Genomic DNA, 27,742 nt, shown 5'->3' with positions numbered 1-27,742 from the left:
CATTGACATCCATCCTGCAATTATTCGTGCAAGCACTGTCCTGATTTTCTCAGATAGGATCAATAGTAGTATCCTAAAAGCCAGGATTTTTATTCTTCTTTACTTGATCCATATATGGATTTTTGGCTGAAATATTGTAGAATTACTTTTGTCCATTTGAACACCAAGAAAAGCAAGTTTTTGCATATGCAGACCATGATAACTTTGTATCTGCTTCCAGGCTGACAATTATGATACTCTCCCAGTTGTAAAATGCATCCTGATTTTAGAGATGGTAATGTGAAGAAAAACATGAGTCTTAGAATCAGTGAAATAAAGTAAATATATGCCTCATTTTTCAACCTTGGTTTTGATGTAAAGGCATACCTTGGAGATAATGCAGGTTTGATTCCACACCACCACAATAAAGTGACTCACTTTTTTTTATTTCCCAGTGCATATAAAGTTATGTTGATACCATACTGTAGTCTACTAAGTGTGCAATAGCATTATGACTAAAAAATAAATAATTTAAAAAGACCTTATTGCTATAAAATGGTAACAGTTATATGAGCCTTAAGCAAGTTGTAATCTTGTCGCTGGTATAGGGTCTTGCCTACATGTTGATGGCTGCTGACTTACAGGTTGGGGTGACTGATAATTTCTGAGAAGAAGGCAACAATGAAGATTGCCACATCAATTGACTCTTCTTTTTATTAAAGATTTCTCTATACAAGTGATGCTGTTTGGCAGCATTTTACTGACAGTAGAGCTTTTTTCAAAATGGGAGTCAACTGCCAAAAAGCTCCTTAAACTGATAAATGACTTCAGTCAAGTTTCAAGATACAAAATCAATGTATAAAAGTCAGTAGCATTTCTATACACCAATAATCAAGCTGAGAGCCAAATCAAGAATGCAGTGTCATTCACAATAGCCACAAAAAGAATAAAATACTTAGGAATACGGCTAACCAAGGAGGTGAAAGATTTCTGCAAAGTGAACTGCAAAACACTGCTGAAAGAAATCAGAGATGACACAAATGAAAAAGTCTTCCTTGCTCATGAATTGGAAGAATCAATATCATTAAAATGGCCATACTGCTCATAGCAATTTAAGGATTCAACACTACTTCTATCAAACTACCAATGTCATTTTTCACAGGATTAGAAAAAAATTATTCTGAAATTTATATGGAACTACAAAGAGCCCAAAGCAATCCTAAGCAAAAAGAACAAAACAAGAGGCATCGCATTACCTGACCTCAAACTATACTGCAAGGCTACAGTAACCCAAACAGCATGTTACTGGTATAAAGACAGATATAAAGACCAGTGGAACGGAAAAGAGAACCCAGAAATAAAGCCATACACTGACAATCATCTGATCTTTGACCAAGTAGACAAAAATAAGCAATGAGGAAAGGACTCCCATTCAATAAATAGTGCTGGGAAAACTGGCTATCCACATGGAGAGGAATGAAACTAGACACCTGCCTATCACCATATACAAAATTAACTCAAGATGGATTAAAAACCTAAATCTAGGCTGGGCTCAGTGGATCACACCTGTAATCCCAACACTTTGGGAGGCTGAGGCAGGCAGATCACCTGAAGTCAGGAGTTCAAGACCAGCCTGGCCAACATGGTGAAACCCCATCTCTATTGAAAATACAAAAATCAGCCAGGTGTGGTGGCACGTGTCTGTAATTCCAGCTACCCTGGAAGCTGAGGTGGGAGAATCGCTTGAACCCAGGAGGCGGAGGTTGCAGTGAGCCGAGATCATGCCACTGCACTCCAGCCTGGGCGACAGAGTGAGACCCCATCTCAAAAGAAAAAAAAAAGAAAAGAAAACAAACCTTAATCTAAAACCTCAGACTGTAACAATCCCAGAAGAAATCCTAGGAGATACCCTTCTGGACATCAGCCTTGGCAAAGAATTCATGACTAAGTACTCAAAAGCATTTGCAACAGAAAGAAAAATTGACAAGTGGGACCTAATTAAAGAGCTTCTGTACCACAAGAGAAAGTATTAATGGAGTAAACTAACAATCTACAAAATGGGAGAAAATATTCACAAACTGTGCATCTGACACAGGCCTAATACCCAGATCCTATAAGAAACTTAACAAGTAGAAAACAACCCCACTGAAAAGAGAGCAAAGGACATGAACACTTCTCAAAAGAAGACATACAAGTAGAACAGCACGGTGTCTGACACCTGTAAAACCCAGCACTTTGGGAGGCCGAGGTGGGTGGATTACCTGAGGTCAGGAGTTCCAGACCAGCCTGGCCAAAATGGCAGTAAATCAGCTGGGCATGGTGGTGCATCCTGTAATCACAGCTATTCAGAAGGCTAAGGCAGGAGAATCACTTGAACCTGGGAGGCAGAGGTTGCAGTGAGCTAAGATCACACTGCTGTACTCCAGCCTGGGTGACAGAGTGAGACTCTGTCTCAAAAAAAAGGAAGACATACAAATGGCCAACAAACATGAAAAAATGCTCATCATCATGAATCGTCAGAGAAATACAAGTCAGTATCACAATGAGATATCATCTCACACCAGTCAGAATGGCTTTTGCTAAAAAGTCAAAAAATAATGTTTCTGGGATTGTGAAGAAAAGGGAATGCTTATAGACTGTTGGTGGGAATGTAAATCAGTTCAGCCACTGTAGAGAGCAGTTTGGAGATTTCTCAAAGAACTAAGAGTTGAACTAACATCCAACCCAGCAATTCCATTACTGGGTACATACCCAGAGGAAAATAAGTCATTCTGCCAAAAAGGCACATCCATATGTATATACGTTGTAGACTATTCTCAATAGCAAAGACATGGAACCAACCCAGGTGCCCATCAACAGTGGACTGAATAAAGAAAATGTAATACATATATACCATGGAATACTATGCAGCCATAAAGAAATCATGTCCTTTGCAGCAACATGGATGTAGCTGGAAGCCATTATCCTAAGCAAACTAACGCAGAAACAGAAAACCAAATACCATATGTTCTCATTTATAAGTAGGAGCAAAACATCAGGTACACATGGACATAAAGATGGGAACAGTAAACACTGTGGAATACAAGGCAGGAGAGGGAAGGAGTGAGGCAAGGGTTGAAAACTTCCTATTGGGCATTATGCTCACTTCCAGGGTGACAGTTTCAATTGTACTTCAGATCCCAGCATCATGTAATATACCTTTTTTTTTTTTTTTTTTTTTGAGAGTCTCACTCTGTCATCCAGGCTTGAGTGCAGTGTCGCGATCTCAGCTCACTGCAACCTCTGCCTGCTGGGTTCAAGCAATTCTCCTGCCTCAGCCTACCAAGTAGCTGGGATTACAGGCACCCACCACCACACCCAGCTAATTTTTGTACTTGTACTTTTAGTAGAGATGGGGTTTCACCATGTTGGCCAGGCTGGTCTCGAACTCCTGACCTCAAGTGATCCACTCGCCTCGGCCTCCCAAAGTGCTGGTGTGAGAGGCATGAGCCACTGTGCCTGGCCAAAGTGTAAATTTTTTTTTTTTTTTTTTTTTTTGAGACAGAGTCTCACTCTGTTGCCCAGGCTGGAGTGCAGTGGCACGATCTCAGCTCACTGCAACCTCCACCTCCTGGGTTCAAGCCATTCTTCTGCCTCAGCCTCCCAAGTAGCTGGGACTACAGGCGCACACCAGCACGCCCAGCCAATTTTCGTATTTTTAGTAGAGACGGGGTTTCACCATATTGGCCAGGCTGGTCTCGAACTCCTGACCTCATGTTCTACCCGCGTCGGCCTCCCAAAGTGCTGGGATTTCAGGCATAAGCCACCGTGCCCAGCCCATGCAATATACCTTTTTAACGAACCTGCACATGTACCCTCAGAATCTAAAATAAAAATTGAAAAGACAAAAAAACACAATGGGAATCAACCCCTCAAACTCTACCATTGCTTTATCAGCTAAGTATATGGAATATTCTAAATCCTTTGTTGTTATTTCAACAGTGTTCATAGCATCTTCACCAGGAGTAGAATCCATCTCAAAAATAACACTTTTTTTCTTGTCCAGAAGTACCAACTCCATATCAATTAATGTTTTCTCATGAGATGGCAGCAATTAGTCACATCTTCAGGCTCCACTTCTAATTCTAGTTCTCTTGCTCTTTCTATCACTTCTGCAGTTGCTTCCTCCACCAGAGTCTTGAATCCCTCAAAGTCATCCATGAAGATTGGAATCAACTTCTCCCAAACTTCTGTTAATATTAATATTTTGACCTCCTCTCATGAATCATGAATATTCTTATGGCAGCGAGAACAGTAAATCTTCCCAGGTTTTCGATTTATTTTGCCCATATCCATCAGAGGAATCACTATCTGTAGCAGCAATAGTGTTAAGACATGTATTCTTAAATAATATGACTTGAAAATTGAAATTACTCGTGATCCATGGGCTACAGAATGGATGTTGTGTTAGCAGGCATGAAAACATTAATCTCCTTGTACGTCCTCATCAGAGGTCTTGGGTGACCAGGTGCACTGTCAGTGAGCAGTAATATTTTGAAAGGATTGCTTTTTCTGAGCAGTAGGTTTCCATGTAGTGGGCTTAAAGTATTCGGAAAACCATGTTGTGTACAGATGTGCTATCATCCAGGCTTTGTTGTTCTGTTTATAGAGCACAAGCAGAGTAGATTTAGCATAATTCTTAAGGGCCCTAGGATTTTGGAATGATAAGTGAGTATTGGCTTCAACTTACAGTCATCAACTCCATTAGCCCCTAACAGGAGAGTCAGCCTGTTGTTTGAAGCTTTGGAGCTAGGCATTGACTTCTCTCTAGCCATGAAAGTCCTAGACAATATCTTCTTCCAGTAGAAGGTGGTTTCATCTACATTGAAAATCTATTGTTTAGTGTAGCCACCTTCATCACTTACCTAGATCTTCTGGATAACTGGCTGCAGTTTCAACATCAAGAATTGCTGTTTCACTTTGCACTTTTATGGAGATGGCTTCTTTTCTGAAATCTCATGAACTAACCTCTGCTAACTTCCAGCTTTTTTTCTGAAGCTTCTTCATCTCTCTTGGCATTTAAAATTTTTAATTATATAGATATTTTTACTTCAGAATCAAATGTAATTGGACCCTTTGAAAAGAAAATACCTATGCCAGCAAACAGAGCCTCTAGAAGAGGAAAGTAAAATGGATTTCACTTATATTCCTTCAGTTGCTCATTGTCATGTCACATTTTTAATTTATTTATTGTTTTTATGTTTGGCCTTTCATTTTCATTTGCTTATTCTCTCCCCAACATTTCTAATTTCGTTTTCATTTTCTGTTAGAGAGAGGATATGTTTATAGAGAGATTGTCTATCTATCTATCTATCTATCTAAGATGTTACCAGTTTCTTATTTTTACACATTCTTTTTATTGAAGTCCCTTTTTATGTTGCTGAATTGTATCATTTTTTATATGAAAAAGGTTTGTGATAGGCCATGCACAGTGGCTCAGGCCTGTAATCTCAGCACTTTGGAAGGCCAAGGCAGGAGGATCACTTGAGGCCAGGAGTTAAGTGACCAGCCTGGGCAATATAGCAAGACACCATCTCTACAAAAAAATAAGAAAACAGTTAGCTGGGCATGGTGGTGCACACCTGTAGTCCTAGCTCCTCAGGAACCTGAGGCAGGAGGATCGCTTGAGCCCAGGAGTTCAAGAAGGCTGCAGTGAGCTGTGTTTGCACCACTGTACTCCAGCCTGGGCAACAGAGCAAGACTCTGTCTCAAAAAAAGTAAGGAAGGAGGGAGAGGAGGGAGCAGGAGGAGGAAGGCAGGAAGATTGGTATGAATTCTTCCAAAGTATAATTTACATATAATTTTATCAATTTGATATACAATTCAGTGAGTTTGAGTAAATGTTCACAGTTTTATAACCACCACCATAGTCATAACATAGAACATTTCCATCCCTTGAGAAATGTGCCTACGTGCAGTCTGTCTCCCTACCACCACTTGACCCCTGGCAACCTCCAGTCTGCATCCATATCTTTAGCATATACCTCAAAACTCTTCTAGCTCTCTACCCATTACCCAATTCCAAAGACACTTCCACATGTTTAGGTATTTCTTGCAGCAGCACCCTACTTCTCGGTATCAAAATCTGTGTTAGTCAGCTCAGGCTGCCATAACAAAATACTATAAACTAGGTGGTTTAAACAACAGAAATTTACTGTCTCACAGTTTTGGAGACTAGGAAGTCCAAGATCAAGGTTTCAACCAAGTCATTTCCTGGTGAGGGCTCTCTTCCTGGCTTGTAGACTGCTGCTTTCTCACAGTGTGTTCACATGACCTCTTCTTGTCACAGATAAAGAAAGACCTCTTTCTGGTGTCTCTTCTTATAAGGTAATTAATTAATATAATTAATTACCTTTATTATCTCATTTAAACTTAGTTATTTTCAAACACCCCTTTCTCCAAATACCATCTCATTAGGGGATAGGACTTCAATGTATGGACCTGAGGAGGACACAAACATTGAGTATTTATCTCATTTAAACTTAGTTATTTTCAAACACCCCTTTCTCCAAATACCATCTCATTAGGGGATACGACTTCAATGTATGGACCTGAGGAGGACATTAACATTGAGTATATAACAGTTGTTATGGATGAAAAAATGGCTAAGACATAGTCCTTGCCCTTAATGATCTCATAGTGGAATAGTTGAAATTTGAGGAGAGCTCATCTAAATAAACACAAATGAGGTATTTTTTGTATAGACTGTTTTGAAAAGTTGAGACTTCTAAAATCCTATTCTAGAAATAATGCTGAGAATGCTAGTAACATAAGAAGTCATGTGCTTTTTCAGCAGTCTGAGATCGAACTGCAAGGTAGCAGCGAGGCTGAGGGAGGGACGTACACCATTGCTGAGGCTTGAGTAGGTAAACAAAGCCTCCAGGAAGCTTGAGCTGGGTGGAGCCCACCCCAGCTCAAGGAAACCTGCCTGCCTCTGTAGACTCCACCTCTAGGGGCAGGGCATAATGGAACAAAAGGCAGCAGAAACTTCTGCAGACTTAAACGTCCCTGTCTGACAGCTTTGAAGAGAGTAGTGGTTCTCCCAGCATGGAGTTTGAGATCTGAGAACGGACAGACTGCCTCCTCAAATGGGTCCCTGCCCCCCGAGTAGCCTAACTGGGAGACACCTCCCAGTAGGGGCTGACTGACACCTCATACAGCTGGGTGCCCCTCTTTGAGACGAAGGTTCCAGAGGAAGGATCAGGCAGCAACATCTGCCGTTCTGCAATATTTGCTGTTCTACAGCCTCCACTGGTGATACTCAGGCAAACTCCAACAGACCTGCAGCTGAGGGTCCTGACTGTTAGAAGGAAAACTAACAAACAGAAAGGACATCCACACCAAAACCCCATGTACGTCACCATCATCAAAGACCAAAGGTAGATAAAACCACAAAGGTGGGGAGAAACCAGAGCATAAAAGGTGAAAATCCTAAAAATCAGAGCACCTCTTCTCCCCCAAAGGAATGCAGCTCCTCGCCAGCAACAGAATAAAGCTGGATGGAGAATGACTTTGACGAGTTGAGGGAAGAAGGCTTCAGACAATCGGTAATAATAAACTTCTCCAAGCTAAAGAAGGATGATCGAACCCATCGCTAAGAAGCTAAAAACATTGAATAAAGATTAGACGAATGGCTAACTAGAATAAACAGTGTAGAGAAATCCTTAAATGACCTGATGGAGTTGAAAACCATGGCACGAGAACTACGTGACGCATGCATAAGCTTCAATAGCCAATTTGATCACGTGGAAGAAAGGGTATCAGTGATTGAAGATCAAATGAATGAAATGAAGCGAGAAGAGAAGTTTAGAGAAAAAAGACCAAAAAGAAACAAACAAAGCCTCCAAGAAGTATGGGACTATGTGAAAAGACCAAATCTACTTCTGATTGGTGTACCTGAAAGTGACGGGGAGAATGGAACCAAGTTGGAAAACACTCTGCAGGATATTATCCAGGAGAACTTCCCCAATCTAGCAAGGCAGGCCAACATTCAAATTCAGGAAATACAGAGAATGCCACAAAGATACTCCTCAAGAAGAGCAACTCCAAGACACATAATTGTCAGATTCACCAAAGTTGAAATGAAGGAAAAAATGTTAAGGGCAGCCAGAGAGAAAGGTCAGGTTACCTACAAAGGGAAGCCCATCAGACTAACAGCTGATCTCTCAGCAGAAATTCTACAAACCAGAAGAGAGTGGGGGCCAATATTCAACATTCTTAAAGAAAAGAATATTCAACCCAGAATTTCATATCCAGCCAAACTAAGCTTCATAAGTGAAGGAGAAATAAAATCCTTTACAGACAAACAAATGCTGAGAGATTTTGTCACCACCAGGCTTGCCTTACAGGAGCTCCTGAATGAAGCACTAAACATGGAAAGGAACAACCGGTACCAGCCACTGCAAAAACATGCCAAATTATAAAGACCACCAATGCTAGGAAGAAACTGTATCAACTAACAAGCAAAATAATGAGCTAACATCATAATGACAGGATCAAATTCACACCTAACAATATTAACCTTAAATGTAAATGGGCTAAATTCTCCAATTAAAAGACACAGACTGGCAAATTGGACAAAGAGTCAAGACCCATCAGTGTGCTGTATTCAGGAGACCCATCTCACATGCAGAGACACACATATGCTCAAAATAAAGGGATAGAAGAAAATCTACCAAGCAAATGGAAAACAAAAATAGGCAGGGGTTGCAATCCTAGTCTCTGATAAAACAGACTTTAAACCAGCGAAGATCAAAAGAGACAAAGAAGGCCATTACATAATGGTAAAGGGATCAATTCAACAAGAAGAGTTAACTATCCTAAATATATATGCACCCAATGCAGGAGCACCCAGATTCATAAAGCAAGTCCTTAGAGACCTACAAAGAGACTTAGACGCCCACACAATAATAATGGGAGACTTTAACACCCGACAGTCAACATTGGACAGATCAACGAGACAGAAAGTTAACAAGGATATGTGGGAAATGAACTCAGCTCTGCACCAGGCAGACCTAATAGACATCTACAGAACTCTCCACCCCAAATCAACAGAATATACATTCTTCTCCGTACGACATCACACTTATTCCTAAATTGACCACATAGTTGGAAGTAAAGCACTCCTCAGCAAATGTAAAAGAACAGAAATTATAACAAACTGTCTCTCAGACCATAGTGCAATCAAACTAGAACGCAGGATTAAGACACTCACTCAAAACCGCTCAACTTTATGGAAACTGAACAACCTGCTCCTGAATGACTACTGGGTACATAACAAAATGAAGGCAGAAATAAGGATGTTCTTTGAAACCAATGAGAACAAAGACACAACATACCAGAATCTCTGGGACAAATTTAAAGCAATATATAGAGGGAAATTTATAGCACTAAATGCCCAAAAGAGAAAGAAGGAAAGACCGAAAATTGACACCCTAACATCACAATTAAAAGAACTAGAGAAGCAAGAGCAAACACATTCAAAAGCTAGCAGAAGGCAAGAGATAACTAAGATCAGAGCAGAACTGAAGGAAATAGAGACACAAAAATACTTTTCAAAAAATGAATGAATCCAGGAGCTGGTTTTCTGAAAAGATCAACAAAATTGATAAGCTGCTAGCAAGACTAATAAAGAAGAAAAGAGAGAATAATCAAATAGACGCAATAAAAAGATAAAGGGGATATCACCACCGATCCCACAAAAATACAAACTACCATCAGAGAATACTATAAACACCTCTACGCAAATAAACTAGAAAATCTAGAAGAAATGGATAAATTCCTGGACACATACACACTCCCATGACTAAACGAGGAAGAAGTTGAATCCCTGAATAGACCAATAACAGATTCTGAAATTGAGGCAATAATTAATAACCTACCAACCAAAAGTCCAGGACCCGACGGATTAACAGGCGAATTCTACCAGAGGTACAAAGAGGAGCTGATACCATTCCTTCTGAAACTATTCCAATCAATAAAAAAAGAGGGAATCCTCCTAATTCATTTTATGAGGCCAACATCATCCTGATACCAAAGGCTGGCAGAGACACAACAACAACAAAAAAAGAATTTTAGACCTATATCCCTGATGAACATCTATGCAGAAATCCTCAATAAAATGCTGGCAAACCAAATCCAGCAGCACATCAAAAAGCTTATGCACCATGATCAAGTTGTCTTCATCCCTAGGATGCAAGGGTGGTTCAACATACGTGGATCAATAAATGTAATCCATCGTATAAACAGAACCAAAAACAAAAACCACATGATTATCTCAATAGATGCAGAAAAGGCCTCCGAAAAAATTTAACAGCTGTTCATGCTAAAAACTCTCAATAAACTAGGTATTGATGGAAGTTATCTCAAAATAATAAGCGCTATTTATGACAGACCCACAGCCAATATCATACTGAATGGGCAAAAACTGGAAGCATTCCCTTTGAAAACTGGCACAAGACAGGGATGCCCTCTCTCACCACTCCCATTCAAAATAGTGTTGTAAGTTCTGGCCAGGGCAGTCAGGCAAGAGAAAGAAATAAAGTGTGTTTAATTAGAAAAAGAGGAAGTCAAATTGTCCCTGTTTGCAGATGACGTGATTGTATATTTAGAAAACCCCATCGTCTCAGCCCAAAATCTTAAGCTGATAAGCAACTTTAGCAAAGTCTCGGGATACAAAATCAATGTGCAAAAATCACAAGCATTCCTATACACCAATAACAGACAGACAGAGAGCCAAATCATGAGTGAACTCCCATTCACAATTGCTTCAAAGAGAATAAAATACCTAGAAATCCAACTTACAAGGGATGTGAAGGACCTCTTCAAGGAGAACTACAAACCACTGCTCAATGAAATAAAAGAGGATACAAAGAAATGGAAGAACATTCCATGCTCATGGGTAGGAAGAATCAATCTTGTGAAAATGACTATACTGCCCAAGGTAATTCATAGATTCAATGCCATCCCCATCAAGCTACCAATGACTTTCTTCACAAAAGGAGAAAAAACTACTTTAAAGTTCATATGGAACCAAAAAAGAACCCGCTTTGCCAAGACAATCCTAAGCCAAAGAACAAAGCTGGGGGCATCACACTACCTGAATTCAAACTATACTACAAGGCTACAGTAACCAAAAGAGCATGGTACTGGTACCAAAACAGAGATATAGACCAATGGAACAGAACAGAGCCCTCAGAAATAATATCACACATCTACAACCATCTGATCTTTGACAAACCTGACAAAAACAAGAAATGGGGAAAGGATTCCCTGTTTAATAAATGGTGCTGGGAAAACTGGCTAGCCATATGTAGAAAGCTGAAACTGGATCCCTTCCTTACACCTTATACAAAAATTAATTCAAGATGGATTAAAGACTTAAATGTTAGACCTAAAACCATAAAAACCCTAGAAGAAAACCTAGGCAATACCATTCAGGACATAGGCATGGGCAAGGACTTCATGACTAAAACACCAAAAGCAATGACAACAAAAGCCAAAATTGGCAAATGGGACCTAATTAAACTAAAGAGCTTCTGCACAGCAAAAGAAACTACCATCACAGTGAACAGGCCACCTACAGAATGGGAGAAAATTTTTACCATCTACCCATCTGACAAAGGGCTAATATCCAGAATCTACAAAGAGCTTAAACAAATTTACAGAAAAAATCAACGCCATCAAAAAGTGGGCGAAGGATAAGAACAGACACCTCTCAAAAGAAGACATTTATGCAACCAACAGACACATGAAAAAATGCTCATCATCACTGGCCATCAGAGAAATGCAAATCAAAACCACAATGAGTTACCATCTCATACCAGTTAGAATGGTGATCATTAAAAAGTCAGGAAATATCAGGTGCTGGAGAGGATGTGGAGACATGGGAACACTTTTATACTGTTGGTGGGAGTGTAAACTAGTTCAGCCATTGTGGAAGACAGTGTGGCGATTCCTCAAGGATCTAGAACTAGAAATACCGTTTGACCCAGCCATCCCATTACTGGGTATATGCCCAAAGGATTATAAATCATGCTGCTATAAAGACACATGCACACATATGTTAATTGTGGCACTATTCACAATAGCAAAGACTTGGAACCAACCCAGATGTCCATCAATGATAGACTGGATTAAGAAAATGAGGCACATATACACAATGGAATACTATGCAGCCATAAAAAAGGATGAGTTCATGTCATTTGTAGGGACATGGATGAAGCTGGAAACCATCATTCTGAGCAAACAATCGCAAGGACAGAAAACCAAACACCACATTTTCTCACTCATAGGTGGAACTGAACATTGAGAACACTTGGACACAGAGTGGGGAACATCACACACTGGGGCCTGTGGTGGGGTGGGGGGAGGGGGGAGGGATAGCGTTAGGAGATATACCTAATGTAAATGACGAGTTAGCAGGTCCAGCACACCAACATGGCACATGTGTACGTATGTAACAAACCTGCACATTGTGCACCTGTACCCTAGAACTTAAAGTATAAAAAATAAATAAATAAAAATAATATAAAACAACTAGAAAAAAAAAGAAGTCATGTGCTTTTTGTGGTGTTGAATTTTATAGTGAATGCAATATGCCCCTTCACTTTGCAAAAAGAAATATCAAAGTTAATGGATGGAGGTAAGCAGGCTAGAGAGGTTGCTATTTTTTCTGTGTGATTTCTTTCCTGTGGTGTTATAACTCCCACTTCAGAGAAGGCCTCTTGGGTTGGATATTCATCATCAAATACAGATATTCCAAATGAACTATCTTTGCCCCAAACACCAATTGTTCTTCCAGTCTGATTGGTTTTAGAAGCATACTACTTCATGGAAAAAGAAATATTTGAACCACTTTTCCATGGAAGAAATTTAGTATACTCTTTGAGACTTGATAACTTAATACTGTGAAATAGAAGGTCGTTTTCTAAAGAATCTAATATTAATAGTAGGTGTTCTTTTTAATATTAATGTAAAAGTAAGTTTGGTGTTGGTGGGTTATACATAGACTACTATCAGTTTATTCTTGTGACATTTATTTGACTTTTTATTTCTGTACTGCCTTTTCCTTCCAATTTTTATGTCTATTACTGTCATTGCACAAAATACAAAGGTTCAGCTCTCATATAATACCATTCACACACCATACACCACACATTCTCTCGCTGTCTCTCGCACATGCTGTCTCTATTGCTCTCTCTCTTGCTTTTTCTCTTTCCCTATATCACTTTCTTCTTTTGTTTGTTTTTGAGACAGGGTCTTGCTCTGTCACCCAGGCTGGAGTGCAGTGGCACAATCTTGGCTCACTGCAGCCCCTGCCTCCAGGGCTCAAGAGATCTTCCCACCTCAGCCTCCCAAGTAGCTGAAACTATTAGGTGAGCGCCACCACCCCTGGCTAATTTTCGTATTAATATTTTTTGTAGAGTCGGGGTTTTACCATGTTGCCAAGGCTGGTCTATCACTTTCTTTATTTTCTCTTTCAGTATATTTAATTCTTCTTCCCTAGTTAAGTCAGTATTAAGTGTGTACATGATGATAATTTCTTATTCAGTCAAATATTTCTCCTTTCTGATACACCTATTGTTTTTTCTAGAGGTAACAATTGCCTCATTTTTTATCTGTATGAATTATGAATTCATCCGAAAACTTTCCACTAAAGTTTTCAAACTCCTCTTTAATGTATGTAAGTATGAAACCCTTGAAATCCTCCATACTCCAACTCCAAATGGACAGCTTGCTTCCTAGACTGTCTACACAGCTGTTATTCTGGCACTTTCCTTTATCATTCTAGCAACTGCCTTGACCTTGCTTCTGTGTAAGATGTCTTGTTTCCTGGATCTCTAGTGTTTATATGTATTAGTTCATCCCTTGTTTTGGTGCTATACATTCTCTAATAACTTGAGAGTGAATGGGGGTAGAAGGGAGGAATGAGGTGGTAGAGATGTTTTAAATTTTGCATGTCTGTTAATGTCTTAATTCCACTCTCAAATTTAACATTAGTGTTGCTGAACATACAATTCTAGATTAGAAATAACTTTGTCTCACAGCAGTCCATTGTTACTATTATAAAGTTTGATGCCATTCATGTTCCTGACGTGTTCACACCCAACCTGAAGAAGCTATTTAGATTTTCTCTGTATTCCTTCTTGTTCTAAAATGTCAGAATTATGTGCCTTGTTGCAGGTCTACTTCCATTCAGAGTTTATATACTCAGTAGAATTTTAAAATCTAAAATACCCTATTTCAGGGTGTCAACCTCCTAAACTGTTCCTCTAAATGTTTTCTTTTTTCTCTCATGTTCTTTTTTTTTTTCTTTCTTTCTTTTGAGACAGGTTCTCGCTCTGTCACCCAGGCTAGAATGCACTGGTATGATCATGGCTTACTACATCTTCCATCCCCTGGCCTCAAGCAATGCTCCCACTCTGCCTTCCGAGTAGCTGGGACTACAGGCATGCCCCACCATCCCTGGTTAATTCTTTTATTTTTTTGTAGAGAAAGCATCTCACTATTTTGCCCAGGCTGGTCTTAAACTTCTGGCCTCAGGTGAGCCTTCTGCCCTAGCCTCCCAAAGTGCTGGGATTACAGGTGTGAGCCACCACACTTGGCCATTTTCTATGTCTTTAGAAAGTCATATAGGATGGTGGTGAAGAGGTGAGCTACAGAGCAAGACTTTCCAAACTCAAGTCCTGGGTCTGCTACTTAATTACTTTGCGACTTTGGACAAGTTAATTAACCTTTGTGTTTCAGTGTCTTCATCTATATAAAATGGGTTTAATTCTTAGGATTGATTTGAGGATTAAATATGTTAATTTTCTATGGTGCTTAGAATAGCACCTGGCAGAAAGCACTTTAAAACATACTAACTATATTTTTTAAATTAGCATTGCTATCATCATTATCGATCTTTTATTCTGAGAGATTTGACCACATTGATCTGGCAGTTCTGATTATTTTTTTCGCAAATCTGCTATTACATTTTTAATTTCTGCACACTGTTTTTTTCCAGATGTTTTCGTTTTACCAAATTATTATTCTCTTTTTTTTATGCACACATCTTTTACAATAAATATTACTGTTTATTTTTAGACTTTTTCTGCTCCTGGCATTGTTTTTATTTTCTGCTCATTTGTTTTAGTCCTTGAATTTCATATTAGATGCTTTTCTCAAATATCTAGTGATTCTTCTCTGTCCATTCATATTCAAGAGTGAGGGACCAAAAAACTAATTGTAAGTGCTGTGTGTTTGGGCGTGAAACTTATGAACTAGTAGGTTTACTGTGAGCTTGTGTAAAATAGCATCTCTTTAAAGGGTTTTTCTCTTAATTTTGCCGGGTTTTCCTGGGAGGAATCCTTCAGTCTCCCATCTCTTGACTGTTCTGTTAAAGGATGGCTTCTGCCCTTCTGAAAGCCTTAGCAGTGGGAGGCAACTGTGGTGGGGGCGGGGTGGGGGACAGTGGAAGGGAAGAGGAAGTCCTTTCACCCCTCTATATGAAGACTTTCAAGAAATTATCCTATCTTCAAAGTGATGTCTCATCCCTTCCCTCAGCAGTGCTCCAGCTTCTGAGGTTTGTCTTGTTTGAACTTTCCATTTCTCTTGCACAGTTAGTTGGTGGAGGTGGGGGTGGGTAGAATCCTGACTCTTAGGGAAAAGTAAAGGATCTGTAGATCTTCATGGTTCCTTTAAAAATTTTTCAACCAATCCTTCTGTTTTCACACGACTGTTGTTCCTTGCTTGCTGAAGTTGCTGGTTTGTTTTCTAAGTTGCCACTTGTTATGATTTGTTAAAGCCGTGTATGTGGTAGAATCTGTGATGTTTGCTATATTATTCTCTATTCTTTTCTGCATGTTTTCTACATCTCATAGAAAAAAAATTTGAGATGCAAAGGATGTTTATGTTATAAACCACGTTTGTTGTAGCATTTTTAGATTGCAAACAACCTAAATTTCTAACAATAGAGAAATAATAAACTCCACAAAAGATTAAAAAGAAAATAATTAGCCAGGTGTGGTGGTGTGCGGCATGTGGTCCCAGCTACTCAGGAGACTTGAGGCAAGAGGATTCCTTGAACCCCAGAGTTCAAAGATGTGGTGAGCTATGATTATGCCACTGCACTCCAGCCTGGGCCACACAGCAAGACTCCAACTCAAAAAATAATAATAATAAAAATAAACTAATGAACTAATTTTCATTTTAAACAATTAAGTGTGATGCTTCTTCAAAATTCTGGTTGATGTAAGTGAAAAGTGTGTCATTGACAGTTGTAAAACTTCATACAGTAAACAATTTAAAGTGTTAGGTAAATAAATAAATACATTTCCTATTTTCTATTCTAGAACTGACCAACAGAATTTTCTGTGGTGTTGGAAATGTTCTATTCCAGAACTATGCAATAGAGAAGCTATTAACTACTTTCGACTGTTAAGCACTTTGAAATGTGGCTAGTGCAGTTGAGATTAACTTTTTCATTCATTTAATTTTAATTAATATAAATTTTAATTTTAATAGCTAGAAGCTAGAATGTTGAACAGCATACTTCCAGACCAATGGTTTCATAAATAATGCTGATATGTTTTTATAACTGAGTTTAACAAACTAATTTAGATCATAAAGTGTTTTAATTGGTATCTAGGATCTTTTCTTAAATGCAGAAAAAGGCAATTGGGAAAAATAAGTTTTAGACAATTGTACATGAAAAGCAAGCTAGATATAAGTTAATTAAATTTAAGTATTTATAATATTTGATTAAAATACTTGTTTACTTCCTTATTTCAGAAATAAAATTAGTGGTTCTCTACCTTGAGGATAGGGCTGTGGGGCAAAGGAAAGGTTGAGAATATCAAAATCTGGAAACCTTTTCCTTTACATTCTACAAGTTTTATTCTGCCCCCACAAGGCAATAAAAAATATTGATATGATTTTATTATTAGCAGTAACATTAATATGATTTTATTATGATTTATTTATTATATATAAAGGCGGGAAAATAATAGAGAATCAAGAATGTAAGATAACTTTAAAATAACTTATAATTTATAATTTTTTTGTTTTGTTTTGTTTTGTTGTTGTTGTTGTTTTGTTTTTGAGACAGTTTTGCTTTTGTTGCCCAGGCTGGAGTGCAGTGGCATTATCTCAGCTCACGGCAATCTCCACCTCCCGGGTTCAAGCAATTCTCCTGCCTCAGCTGCCCAAGTAGCTGGGATTACACGCACCTGCCAGTTTTTGTATTTTTTTGTATTTTTACTAGAGACGGGGTTTCGCCATGTTGGGCAGGCTGGTCTCAAATTCCTGACCTCAGGTGATATGCCCACCTCGGCTTCCCAAAATACTGGGATTACAGGCATGAGCCACCACGCCCAGCCAATTTGTAGATTTTATTCAGAGATAGAATAATGACCACCAATGAATATGAGTAAGTAGGCAGTTTTTATATAGTTAAAATGTTCTAAACAGAATGTCCAGTTAGTTCCCTTATGGTACTGTAATGAGTATTTATTCCTCTACTCTTCACGTTCAAAATTTTTCTAAAGTATATTTAAGAATTACTACATTTTAGGTATTTTAGGGTAAGATATCAGAGTAACAGATATGGATCATAGGTCTCTCCTACATTACGAAACAAAAAATAATTTTAAATACTCCAAAAAAATCAGTTGTGACAAATAAAACAAGAAAAGTCAAGGTCCAACCTAATGCCATAAAAGTATAGAGTTTGTCATCATTTGGTGTGGTTCAAAACTTCACTGTCACATTCAGAAATTAATTAGGATAATCTTAAGAATTAATTAGGGCCAATTGTCTCAAATTTAAACAAATGTTTCACAATGCAACACAGATTTGGAGATAAAATCCAAGACCTAATAATGTACCACCTCCTGAATGGGAACCGAATACTCACTAAGGCAAATGATGGGTAACACAGGAACCTACATTTCATGAAATCTCACAAGAGAATAAAGAGCCTGGGTATTATTAAAAAAAAAAAAAAAGATTGCACTTAGTTTTGCCTAACCTCTTATAACCTGAAGTTACAGAATAATGAGTGACTATCAAAATATTCATTTGTCAAGCTTTAACTAGAAGAAAAACACATCAATCTGAAAGAAAACATAACCCAAGAACACAAGGAAATTCCTCCATAAGAGATTTATAGAGGAATTTAGTAAGAACATGAATTCAAGAAAATAAAATCACGAAGATAGAATGATAAAACGTGAGTAGATAAAAAGAATAATTGCATAATTAAAAGTACAAGTTGACTTAACATCATTACCCAATAAAGTAGCAGCAGTAACAGGCTTATGATAGTTGAACTGAAGTTAGAGAAGAGATTAAAACATTAAGTGAGAAGACCAGGCATGATTACAGCCATCGCCATGGCTGTAATCCCAGAGCTTTGGGAGGCTGAGGTGGAGGGATTGCTTGATTTCAAGACCAGCCTGGGCAACATAGCGACACCCTGTCTCTACAAAAAATTTAAAAATTAGCCAGGAATGGTGGCGTGTGCCTGTGGTGGGAGGATCACTTGAGCCCGGGAGTTCAAGGAAAAAGAAAACATTACATGAGAATATGATTACAATGTGGGGAATTTTTTATTTAATAAATTTAAGTAGATAGTGGCTACTGTATTGGACAGTGCAGGTATAGAACACCTTCAACATCACAGAATGTTCTGTTGGTCAATGATGGTCCTGACTCCTGGGAAAATACTCATCTAACAATAAATTGTTTACTGCGTTAAGTTTTACCAGTGTCAAACATATATCTAACATTTATATCAACAAAGATATATTCTATTTTAATATGGAACAGAAAAATAAATGTGAAATACAAAGTTTTACTTGGAAATAAGAAAAAGGAGAATCAGCTCAAGAAAGCATCCGGTTTACATGTGTTGGGGAAGGAGTAATATAAAGCAATGGATACACATATAGCCCATTTAAGTTGTTGAAGGAAGAGTTTTTCAAGAATTCATGCAGAAAAAGCAAGTCATCTACAAGGATAGAAGTCTTCAGACTTCTCTCCAGCATCGGTCTTTGTCTAAAGACAGTAGAGCACTGGCCACCTATTTCTAAGCAAATGAAAGTATTACAAAATATTATACACAACCAAAGTGTTACTCTAGTATTTTTAATACCAGACAATTTTTTTTTTTTTTTTTTTGAGACAGAGGCTCGCTCGCTCTGTCGCCCAGGCTGGAGTGCAGTGGCACAATCTCGGCTAACTGGAAGCTCCGCCTCCTGGGTTCACACCATTCTCCTGCCTCAGCCTCCCGAGTAGCTGGGACTACAGGCGCCCGCCACCACGCCCGGCTAATTTTGTATTTTTAGTAGAGACGGGGCTTCTCCATGTTGGTCAGGCTGATCTCAATCTCCTGACCTCGTGATCCACCTGCCTCAGCCTCCCAAAGTGCTGGGATTACAGGCGTGAGCCACCGCGACCGGCCAAATATTTTTAAACATGAAAGAACTCGATGATCTCTCTTGAAAAAAATAATCAAAAATATAATCTATCTACCTTGTCAGGGAGAGCTTCCTTTGACTACCCTATTTTAAGTAATGCCTCTCCCCATTACTCTGTATTCTTTCCCTCTGTTTTCTTAGAAGTTCCTATCGCTGCCCTTCTAGAATATAACTTCATGAAAGCAGAGAGTTTCTTTACTCTGTTCACTGCTCTATTCTTAGTGCCTTCCTGACTGTTAAATAAATGCAGTTATCAACTAAGGTAACTCAAGAATGGTGGATCTGTTTTAAAAGGACCAGTGGTGAATGAATCCATGTAAACAACCTAAACTAAGTAACTCTGTGTCTGGTTACAGACTAGAATGTAAAACGTTATAAAGCGTAACAGTACTGAAATAATAGGGGGGGATAAAAACGAGATTTGAGGGAGAGGAGTTAAGAGAAAGTAAGTGCTAATTTCCTCATGTTTTGTAGAAGGGGAAAAGGAAAGAGAAATTGATTTTGTTGCAAGCTGAAAAGTGTAAAAAGGAGCATACTAATGCCAACTTATTAATGTGCTCCAAAATCATGTTATTTATCTTAGGGGAGAACATGTTAAGAAATAATATCTCTTGAACTGAAGAACTGTTGATCAGTTCAATAGTTCTTTAGTTCTTTCCATTTTACTTTATTTTTGTTTTTTCTATAAAGTGTTAATTTTAATTATTGATATTATGTAATACTATTGTTATGGTAGTATTTTTCTAGCATATTTATGGGTAAGTGTAAGCTGGAAATGTTGCTTACTTAATGTTACAATGATTATCCGCAGGGGATATTGGCTTTTAAAATTTTTTAGCTTTCTACTTTTTTAAAGATAGCTTTAAAAACTAAATATATTTATACCGTAGTGTAATTAACACCACCACTGATAATTAACAGAATTATTTTGTTATTCATGTTTTATGTATGCACAAATATTTTTTGTAATAAAAGCAACAGAACATCATAGTTGATAGTTGAAGTCTTTTATTTTCCTTCCTATTCTTCAACTATAATGCAAAATTTGACGTATTTCTTTCCAAACTGTTTATATACTTTTAAAACATATATGTTTCTGTATATGCTTTGTGGATTTTTAAAAATTTGCATAAACTATCATATTGTTTATGTTATACTGCACATGATTTTTTGATTCAACATTATTTTCCAGATCTTTCCATTCTATTTCATATCAATCTTATTCTTTTTAATAATATGTTTATATAACAATTTATTAACCATTTCCTATTTATAGATAATTATTTATATTGTTATTAAAATGCTCAATGATGATTCTTTACTTCTTGGGGCATGTGTATGAGTTTTTTTATTCAGGAGTAGTTGGTAGGATATGCACATTTTCAGCTGAAATTTTTCCAAATTGCTCTCCAAAGTGGTTTTTCAGTAGTAAAACTGGTAAACTCCTAACTTCCCACCAGCAGTGAATAAGACTTCCAGTTTCTCTGGTCTCTTAACAACTTTCATGTTTTTAGATGTTTCATTTGTTTGCTTGCCTGTATAATGGGTGGGAAATAGTAACTGGTTTTAAAGCACATTTCCTTGATTACTAATTCTTCTTTGTACTTCTCTGCATTGTTTGAAATTGTTTTTTAAAAATTATTATTTTTTAAAAATTCCAGGATATATCGGCTGAAAAACTTTTATGTTTTTCAAAATGATGAAATGAACTTTAAGTTCAACATTTTGCAGTAAAATAACATATTAAGGTTGGGCACAGTGGCTCATGCCTGTAATCCCAACACTTTGGGAGGCCAAGGCGGGCAGATCACTTGAGGTCAGGAGTTCAAGACCAGCCTGGCCAACATGGTGAAATCCGATGTCTACAGAAAATGTAAAAATTAGCTGGGCTTGGTGGCGCACACCAGTAATCCCAGCTGCTCAGGAAGCTGAGGCATGAGAATGGCTTGAGCCCAGGAGGTTGAGGTTGCAGTGAGCCAAGATCATGCCACTGCACGCTAGCCTGGGCAACAGAGTGAGACTCTGTCTCAAAAATGATAGTAATAATTAAAAAACAAATAACATATTAAATGGAAAACATGTACCTCACATTATACTGAGAAAGAATTGCAACATAATAGGGACAGAGAAAGATTAGCACATGAAACATAAGGAGCCCAAAGAAAGCTATGGTATTAATTCCCTTGAGAATAACACAAAATTGGCCCACTAAGATTGTTCCAGGAAGTTTCTGTGGTTCATTTCACTAAGCATCTCTTGAGTATCTTCTTTGTACTTCTTATGGTGCTCATTTTATAACAAGGTCAGAATATATATACGTTACCATATAGTCCCTACCTGTCAAGAAATTTATAGCTGTTATTGGAAAATGAGATTATACATACATGAAATGTCAAAGAATATCAAGCTGCATATGATCCAGTACCAAAATGTTTGGCACAGATGAAAGTGAAATGGGAATTCAGAAAAGAGAGAGCTATATATAAATATGGACAGTAAAGATCATCTAGTCCCTCTTTTATGTACTCCTTTTTTACTGTACGATAAGTCTCATATATACATTTGAAGAATAAAGCAAGATTAAATTACAGATTCTTGGATTCTTCACATACCTGAATCTCTTAACATTAGTGCTGTTTCTGCTATGTCAAGATCTGGGCGATAGCATAGATATATTTCTGAAAGATTATAAATTGTATATAGATGATACCACATCTATGTGACAAGTTTTATAGTAGTATATTTTATAGGATTTCAACTAATTATATATAGAATTGTCTCCATCAGTTTTGACCTTATCAGAGAGGCCATCCTTTACTAAGTTTATTAAAATGGAGTCTTTGCCTTCTTACCTTGCTCCAGTTCTACACTTGTCCACAAAAAACATCTTTATCAGTGTTAAACTTGGAATCATTATAATTTTCATGATACATTATTATCATGTGACTTATTATTTGTTTGTTTATTGTTTTACTCCATAAATAGAATAAAAGCTTATTATAGAAGCAATATAGTATGGTGGTTAAGAGCACACACTCTGGAATCAGACTACCAACTGGCTTCAAATTCCCAGCTCCATTTTATACTAGCTCTGTGGCCTTGGACAAGTTACTTAACCTCTTTGTGTTTCAGTTTCCCATTATGTATTAAAAGTAATGGCAAAAACTGCAATTATTTTTGCACCAACCTAAAAGGCAATAATAATAGTACCTACCTCATAAGTTTATTATTGAACACTGAATTAACATATCTAAAGCACTTAGAACTGCCCTGAATAGAGCAAGTACTATATATATATATATGTACTCTTGTTATTGTTACTAAGTTTGTTGACTGCTGTGTCCACAAAAAACTAGACCAGGACTTTGCATATATTGGTACTCAATAATAATTTCAACATAACTGATACTTCAGTCTTATAAAAATATAAGAACCCCTACCTCACACTGTATATAAAAATTCACTTTCAATGTGTCAAAGAGCTAAATTTAAGAACTAAAATTCTTAGAAGAAAACGTAAGTATAAAACTTCATGACTTCGGATTAGGCAACAATTTCTTAAATATGACACCAGAAGCACAAGCAGCAAAAGAAAGAAACAGATAAGTTGGGTGTATTAGGCCATTCTCAAATTGTTATAAAGAAATGCGTGGGTAATTTATGAAGAGGTTTAATTGGCTCACAGGTCTGCAAGCTGTACAGAAAGCATAGTGGCTTATGCTTCTGAGGATGCCTCAGGAAGCTTCTAATCATAGCAGATGGCAAATTGAGAACAGGCATCTCACATGGCAGGAGCAGGAGCAGGAGAGCAAGCGGGGAGGTGGTTCATACTTTTAAACATCAGAACTCACTCATTATTGCAAGGACAATACCATGGGGTATGATGCTAAACCATTCATGAGCAATCCGCCCCCATAATCTGTTCACCTTCCACCAGGTCCCACCTCCAACAATGGGGATTACACTTCAGTATGAGATTTGGATGGAGAATACATCCAAACAATATCATTGGGCTTCATCAAAATTAAGATCTTTGGTCCATCAAAGGACACTTCCAGTGTCCAAGGAGAAAATATTTTCAAATAATATATTTGATAATGTCTACTATCTAAAATAAATAAAGGAGTCTCACAACTCAACAAAAAGATAAACAGCACAATTTAAAAATTGGATAAAGGCCAGGTGCAGTGGCTCACGCCTGTAATCCCAGCACTTTGGGAGGCCAAGGTGGGCGGATCACAAGGTCAGGAGATTGAAACTATCCTGGCTAACATGGTGAAACCCTGTCTCCACTAAAAATACAAAAAATTAGCCAGGCGTGGTGGTGGGTGCCTGTAGTCCCAGCTACTCAGGAGGCTGAGGCAGGAGAATGGCATGAACCGGAGAATGGCATGAACCCGAGAGGTGGAGCTTGCAGCGAGCCGAGATGGAGCTACTGCACTCCAGCCTGGGTGACAGAGCGAGACTCCGTCTCAAAAAAAAAAAAAAAAAGGATAAAACCATGATAGACATATTTCTAAAGAAGATATACAAATGGCCAACCCAGTAGATGAAGTTATGCTCAGTATCATTGTCATTAGGAAAATGCAAATCCAAACCGCATTGAGATACCACTTCATCCCCACTTGGGTAGCTATTTAAAAATACTAATAATAATAACAACAATTGGTTGCTAAGAATATAGAATAAATGGAACCCACATACATTGTTGGTTGGAATGTAAAATGGTACAGCCACTGTGGAAAACATTTTGGCAGTTCCTCAAATAGTTAAAAATGAGATTACCCTGTGACTCAGGAATTCCACTGCTAGGTATATACCAAAGACAGTGGAAAACATGTTCACACAAAAGTTTGTGAGTGAATATTTATAGCAGCATTACTCATAATAACTTAAGAATAGAAATGATCCATGTACGTCAAGTGATAAGTAGTTAAACAGTGTGGTACATACATACAATGAATAGTATTTGACCATAAAAAAGAATGAAATACTGAAACATGGTGCAACATAGATGAACATTGAAAACATTACTCTAAATGAAGGAAGCCAGACACAAAAGGTCACGTATTGTATGGTTCCATTTATAGGAAACGTCCAGAATGACTAATCCATAAAGACAAGATTAGTGGTTGCCAGAGGCAGGAGAGAAGGGGAATGTGGAGTGATTTCTAAATGGGTGTGCAGTCTTTTGGGGGACTGATGAAGGTAGATAGTGGTGATGGTTACACAACTCTGAATTAGTAAAAATTACCAAATTTTTTACTTAAAATGATGTTTTTATGTTATGTGAATTTTATTTCACTTTAAAAAATATATAAAGGGTTGGGAGCGGTGGCTCACGCCTGTAATCCAGCACTTTGGGAGGCCGAGGCAGGCAGATTGCTTGAGCTCAGGAGTTCAACACCAACCTGGGCAACATGGTGAAATCTGATCTCTACAAAAAATGCAAAAATTAGCCAAGCATGGTGGCATGTGCCTGTAGTCCCGTCTACTCAGGAGGCTGAGGTGGGAGGATCACTTGAGCCCAGGAGGTGTGTGTGTGTATATATATGTGTGTGTATATATGTGTATATAATGTATATATGTATGTATATATAATAAATCTTATAACCTATATATGTATATATAAGAAACTTTATATATGTATATGTATATATAAGAAACCTTATATCTTTACATAGGCATTAATTGATAAAGTGTATTTTCTGTACATCTTTTGAACATTTTCATCTTTAAGAAAATGAGTGCTTTATCAGTATTAAACTTGGAATCATTATAATTTTCATGATACATTAAAAGTTTTTAACATGGTAAAATGTCTATTATGGGAATAGATACATATTTAATAAGATAAATGAGGAAATGCTTGCCTATATTTTATAGTCTCATCTTGTTTAGATAAGTTAAATATATTAACGAATCTCTAGTATTTTAGGGTTATTTCTCTAATATTGTACACATTAATGTAAGAGCATTTCTTAGAATTGGCCTATTTTCCACAATAAGAGGATAGTGTGATATAAATTATTTTTCAAATGTTTTTATTATTAAGTTGTGAGTAACCATTGTTACAACTATTGCCAGGTGTCCCTGGGGTTGAAAAAGATGTTAAACCAAATACATTATACTAAATTTGTTGCCCAATATTGACAATACAAAATGTGTGGCTCTGAGGACAATTGTTTGACTGAATTCTCACAATCTAACATTTGTAGGATTCCTAATATGTGGCAAACATCATTCTCTGTATTTTACATTTTTAACTTATTTACTCCTTACAACAACCCATTGAAGTGAATAATACTTTTGTTGTTGTTGTTGTTGTTGTTGTTGTTGAGACAGGGTTTCGCTTTGTCACCCAGGCTGGAGTGCAGTGGCATGATCTTGGCTCACTGTAGCCTCAACCTCCTGGGTTCCAGCGATCCTCCCCTAAGTAGTTGGCACTACAGGCATGTGCCACCACACCCAGCTAATCTTTTTGTATTTTTTGTAGAGATGGAGTTTTGTCATGTTGCCCAAACTGGTCTCAAACTCCTGAACTCAAGTGATCCCCCCACCTTGGCCTCCCAAAGTGCTAGGATTATAGGTGTGAGCCACTGTGCGCAGCCAGAAGTAAATACTATTACCTCCATTTTTTAGATGATGAATGGAGACATAGAGAGGTCCTGTGGTAACACAGACACAGCTACTAGTGCAAAGTCAAGATTTGAACTGGACATTCTAGTTGCCGAATTCGAACTCATAACCACTATGCTGTTTTACACTATACTCTCACAAATACGTATTTCCGTTGGAAAATGAAGTTACTTTATACTGTAAGATACTAATGCTTAGCTAGGAATGATAGATTCACAGCTTAAATGATATAACCAGTTTCTAAGACTAGCATTAATTAAAATGTGAATTCACTTTGAGGTCTTTTAGAAGGTGAGTAAAATATATTAACAGTTAATGTGTTTTGAGCTGATTTGTTGTCATGATTCTAAGCATAAGTAAATTTGATCTTGAAAAGTAAAAGTTGCAATTTAGACTAATATATAACATAGCACACATTATATTTACTAATCCAGATTCCCACATTATCTTTATGATTCTAATAGAAAATAAAACAAAATTATTGTATGTGCTTTTCTTCTTCAAGAAACTTAAATACAGTTTTCTTTGAATTCTTTCCATGGTACTGCTTAACAAAAATGTTTTCTAGTTTTTTATGTATTTTATAGTTATGAAGCTGGTCACCTTCCAAAATTAATAAATTGGAACTTACTGTCTCTTCATTTAATCAGAGATTATTGTTAAAGAAGAGACATAAGCTTGCAGATGCAAAGCTAGCATTTGATGTAGGTAAAATAAATGTCATTATTCTTAGTTGTTACTTCACCCATTATTTTAGTGAATTGCTTTTTTGAATTCTAAAATTACAAACCAGTAAGCAGATTGTGCAAATGTTTTATTTTTACCTTGTGGCCAACATAATAATAATTATATGGAATACATAAGTACTAATTCCAGACTTTGCTTTAAGCAGATACATTTTGAGAATTGAGTATAACCTCTTGTTAGAATGGCAGTTGATTTTTGTGAGTATAGAAATTTGGATATTTTCTTTAAATTCCAGTTTATTGCTAAAAAATTAAACTTAATGTTTGTATTGTACTTGTTTTCTCTGTTTTAGAAATGTCTATTTTTATGAATTTGTATTTAAATCAGTTAGTCATGAATTTTCAATACATTGGAAATTTCTAGTGTTGCTAAAATTATGGTTTAAGAAAATTGTCATATTTTACCACAGAATCTCAATTATGTGTCATTTTGTTTTCTTAGGAACTTCCAGCACCATTACTTGATGATAAATGTAAAAAGGAATTTGATGAGGATGTATACAATCATAAAACACCAGAATCTAATATTAAGATGAAAATAGCTTGGCGTTACCAGTTGTTACCCAAGATGGAGGCAAGTAAACATACAAATTCTTTCTAAAATTTGCAAATGCATTTGTTTTCATCTTACAGAATCTCTTGTGGTATGCCTATATATGTGTATTTGTTTATTTAAAGAATTAGCTGTTTCATTTGTAGAGTGTTTGGTCAAGGTGATGTATTTCTTACAAATGAAATCTATGGTAACTTATTTTTCCAAAATAGGTTGTTTCATTTCTTCCATAATGCCCATATAGAATGCTTTATTCTAGAGTTGCAAGACAGAGTAAGTGAACTAATGAAGCCATTTCTATCCAGTATGGTTACCTATAAATATTC

The 27,742-nt window shown here is 37.2% G+C and overlaps 1 protein-coding gene across 5 annotated transcripts in view; it reads left to right on the top strand.

Moving 5' to 3' along the window:
* ELP4 (elongator acetyltransferase complex subunit 4) overlaps nt 1-27,742 on the top strand; it is a 276,336-nt gene that overhangs the window by 53,214 nt on the left and 195,380 nt on the right. For all 5 annotated transcript variants that reach the window (XM_054441507.2, XM_054441506.2, XM_063671022.1 and 2 more), the window contains exon 4: nt 27,306-27,437. In XM_054441507.2, the coding sequence (XP_054297482.1) occupies nt 27,306-27,437 (132 nt within the window). The remainder of the gene's footprint in view (nt 1-27,305; nt 27,438-27,742) is intronic.

This window comes from Pongo pygmaeus, chromosome 9, assembly GCF_028885625.2.
Source record: "Pongo pygmaeus isolate AG05252 chromosome 9, NHGRI_mPonPyg2-v2.0_pri, whole genome shotgun sequence".
In the NCBI taxonomy this organism is placed as follows: domain Eukaryota; kingdom Metazoa; phylum Chordata; class Mammalia; order Primates; family Hominidae; genus Pongo; species Pongo pygmaeus.
Note: the sequence above shows the minus strand (reverse complement) of the source record. Positions and strands in the feature narration are given on the sequence as shown.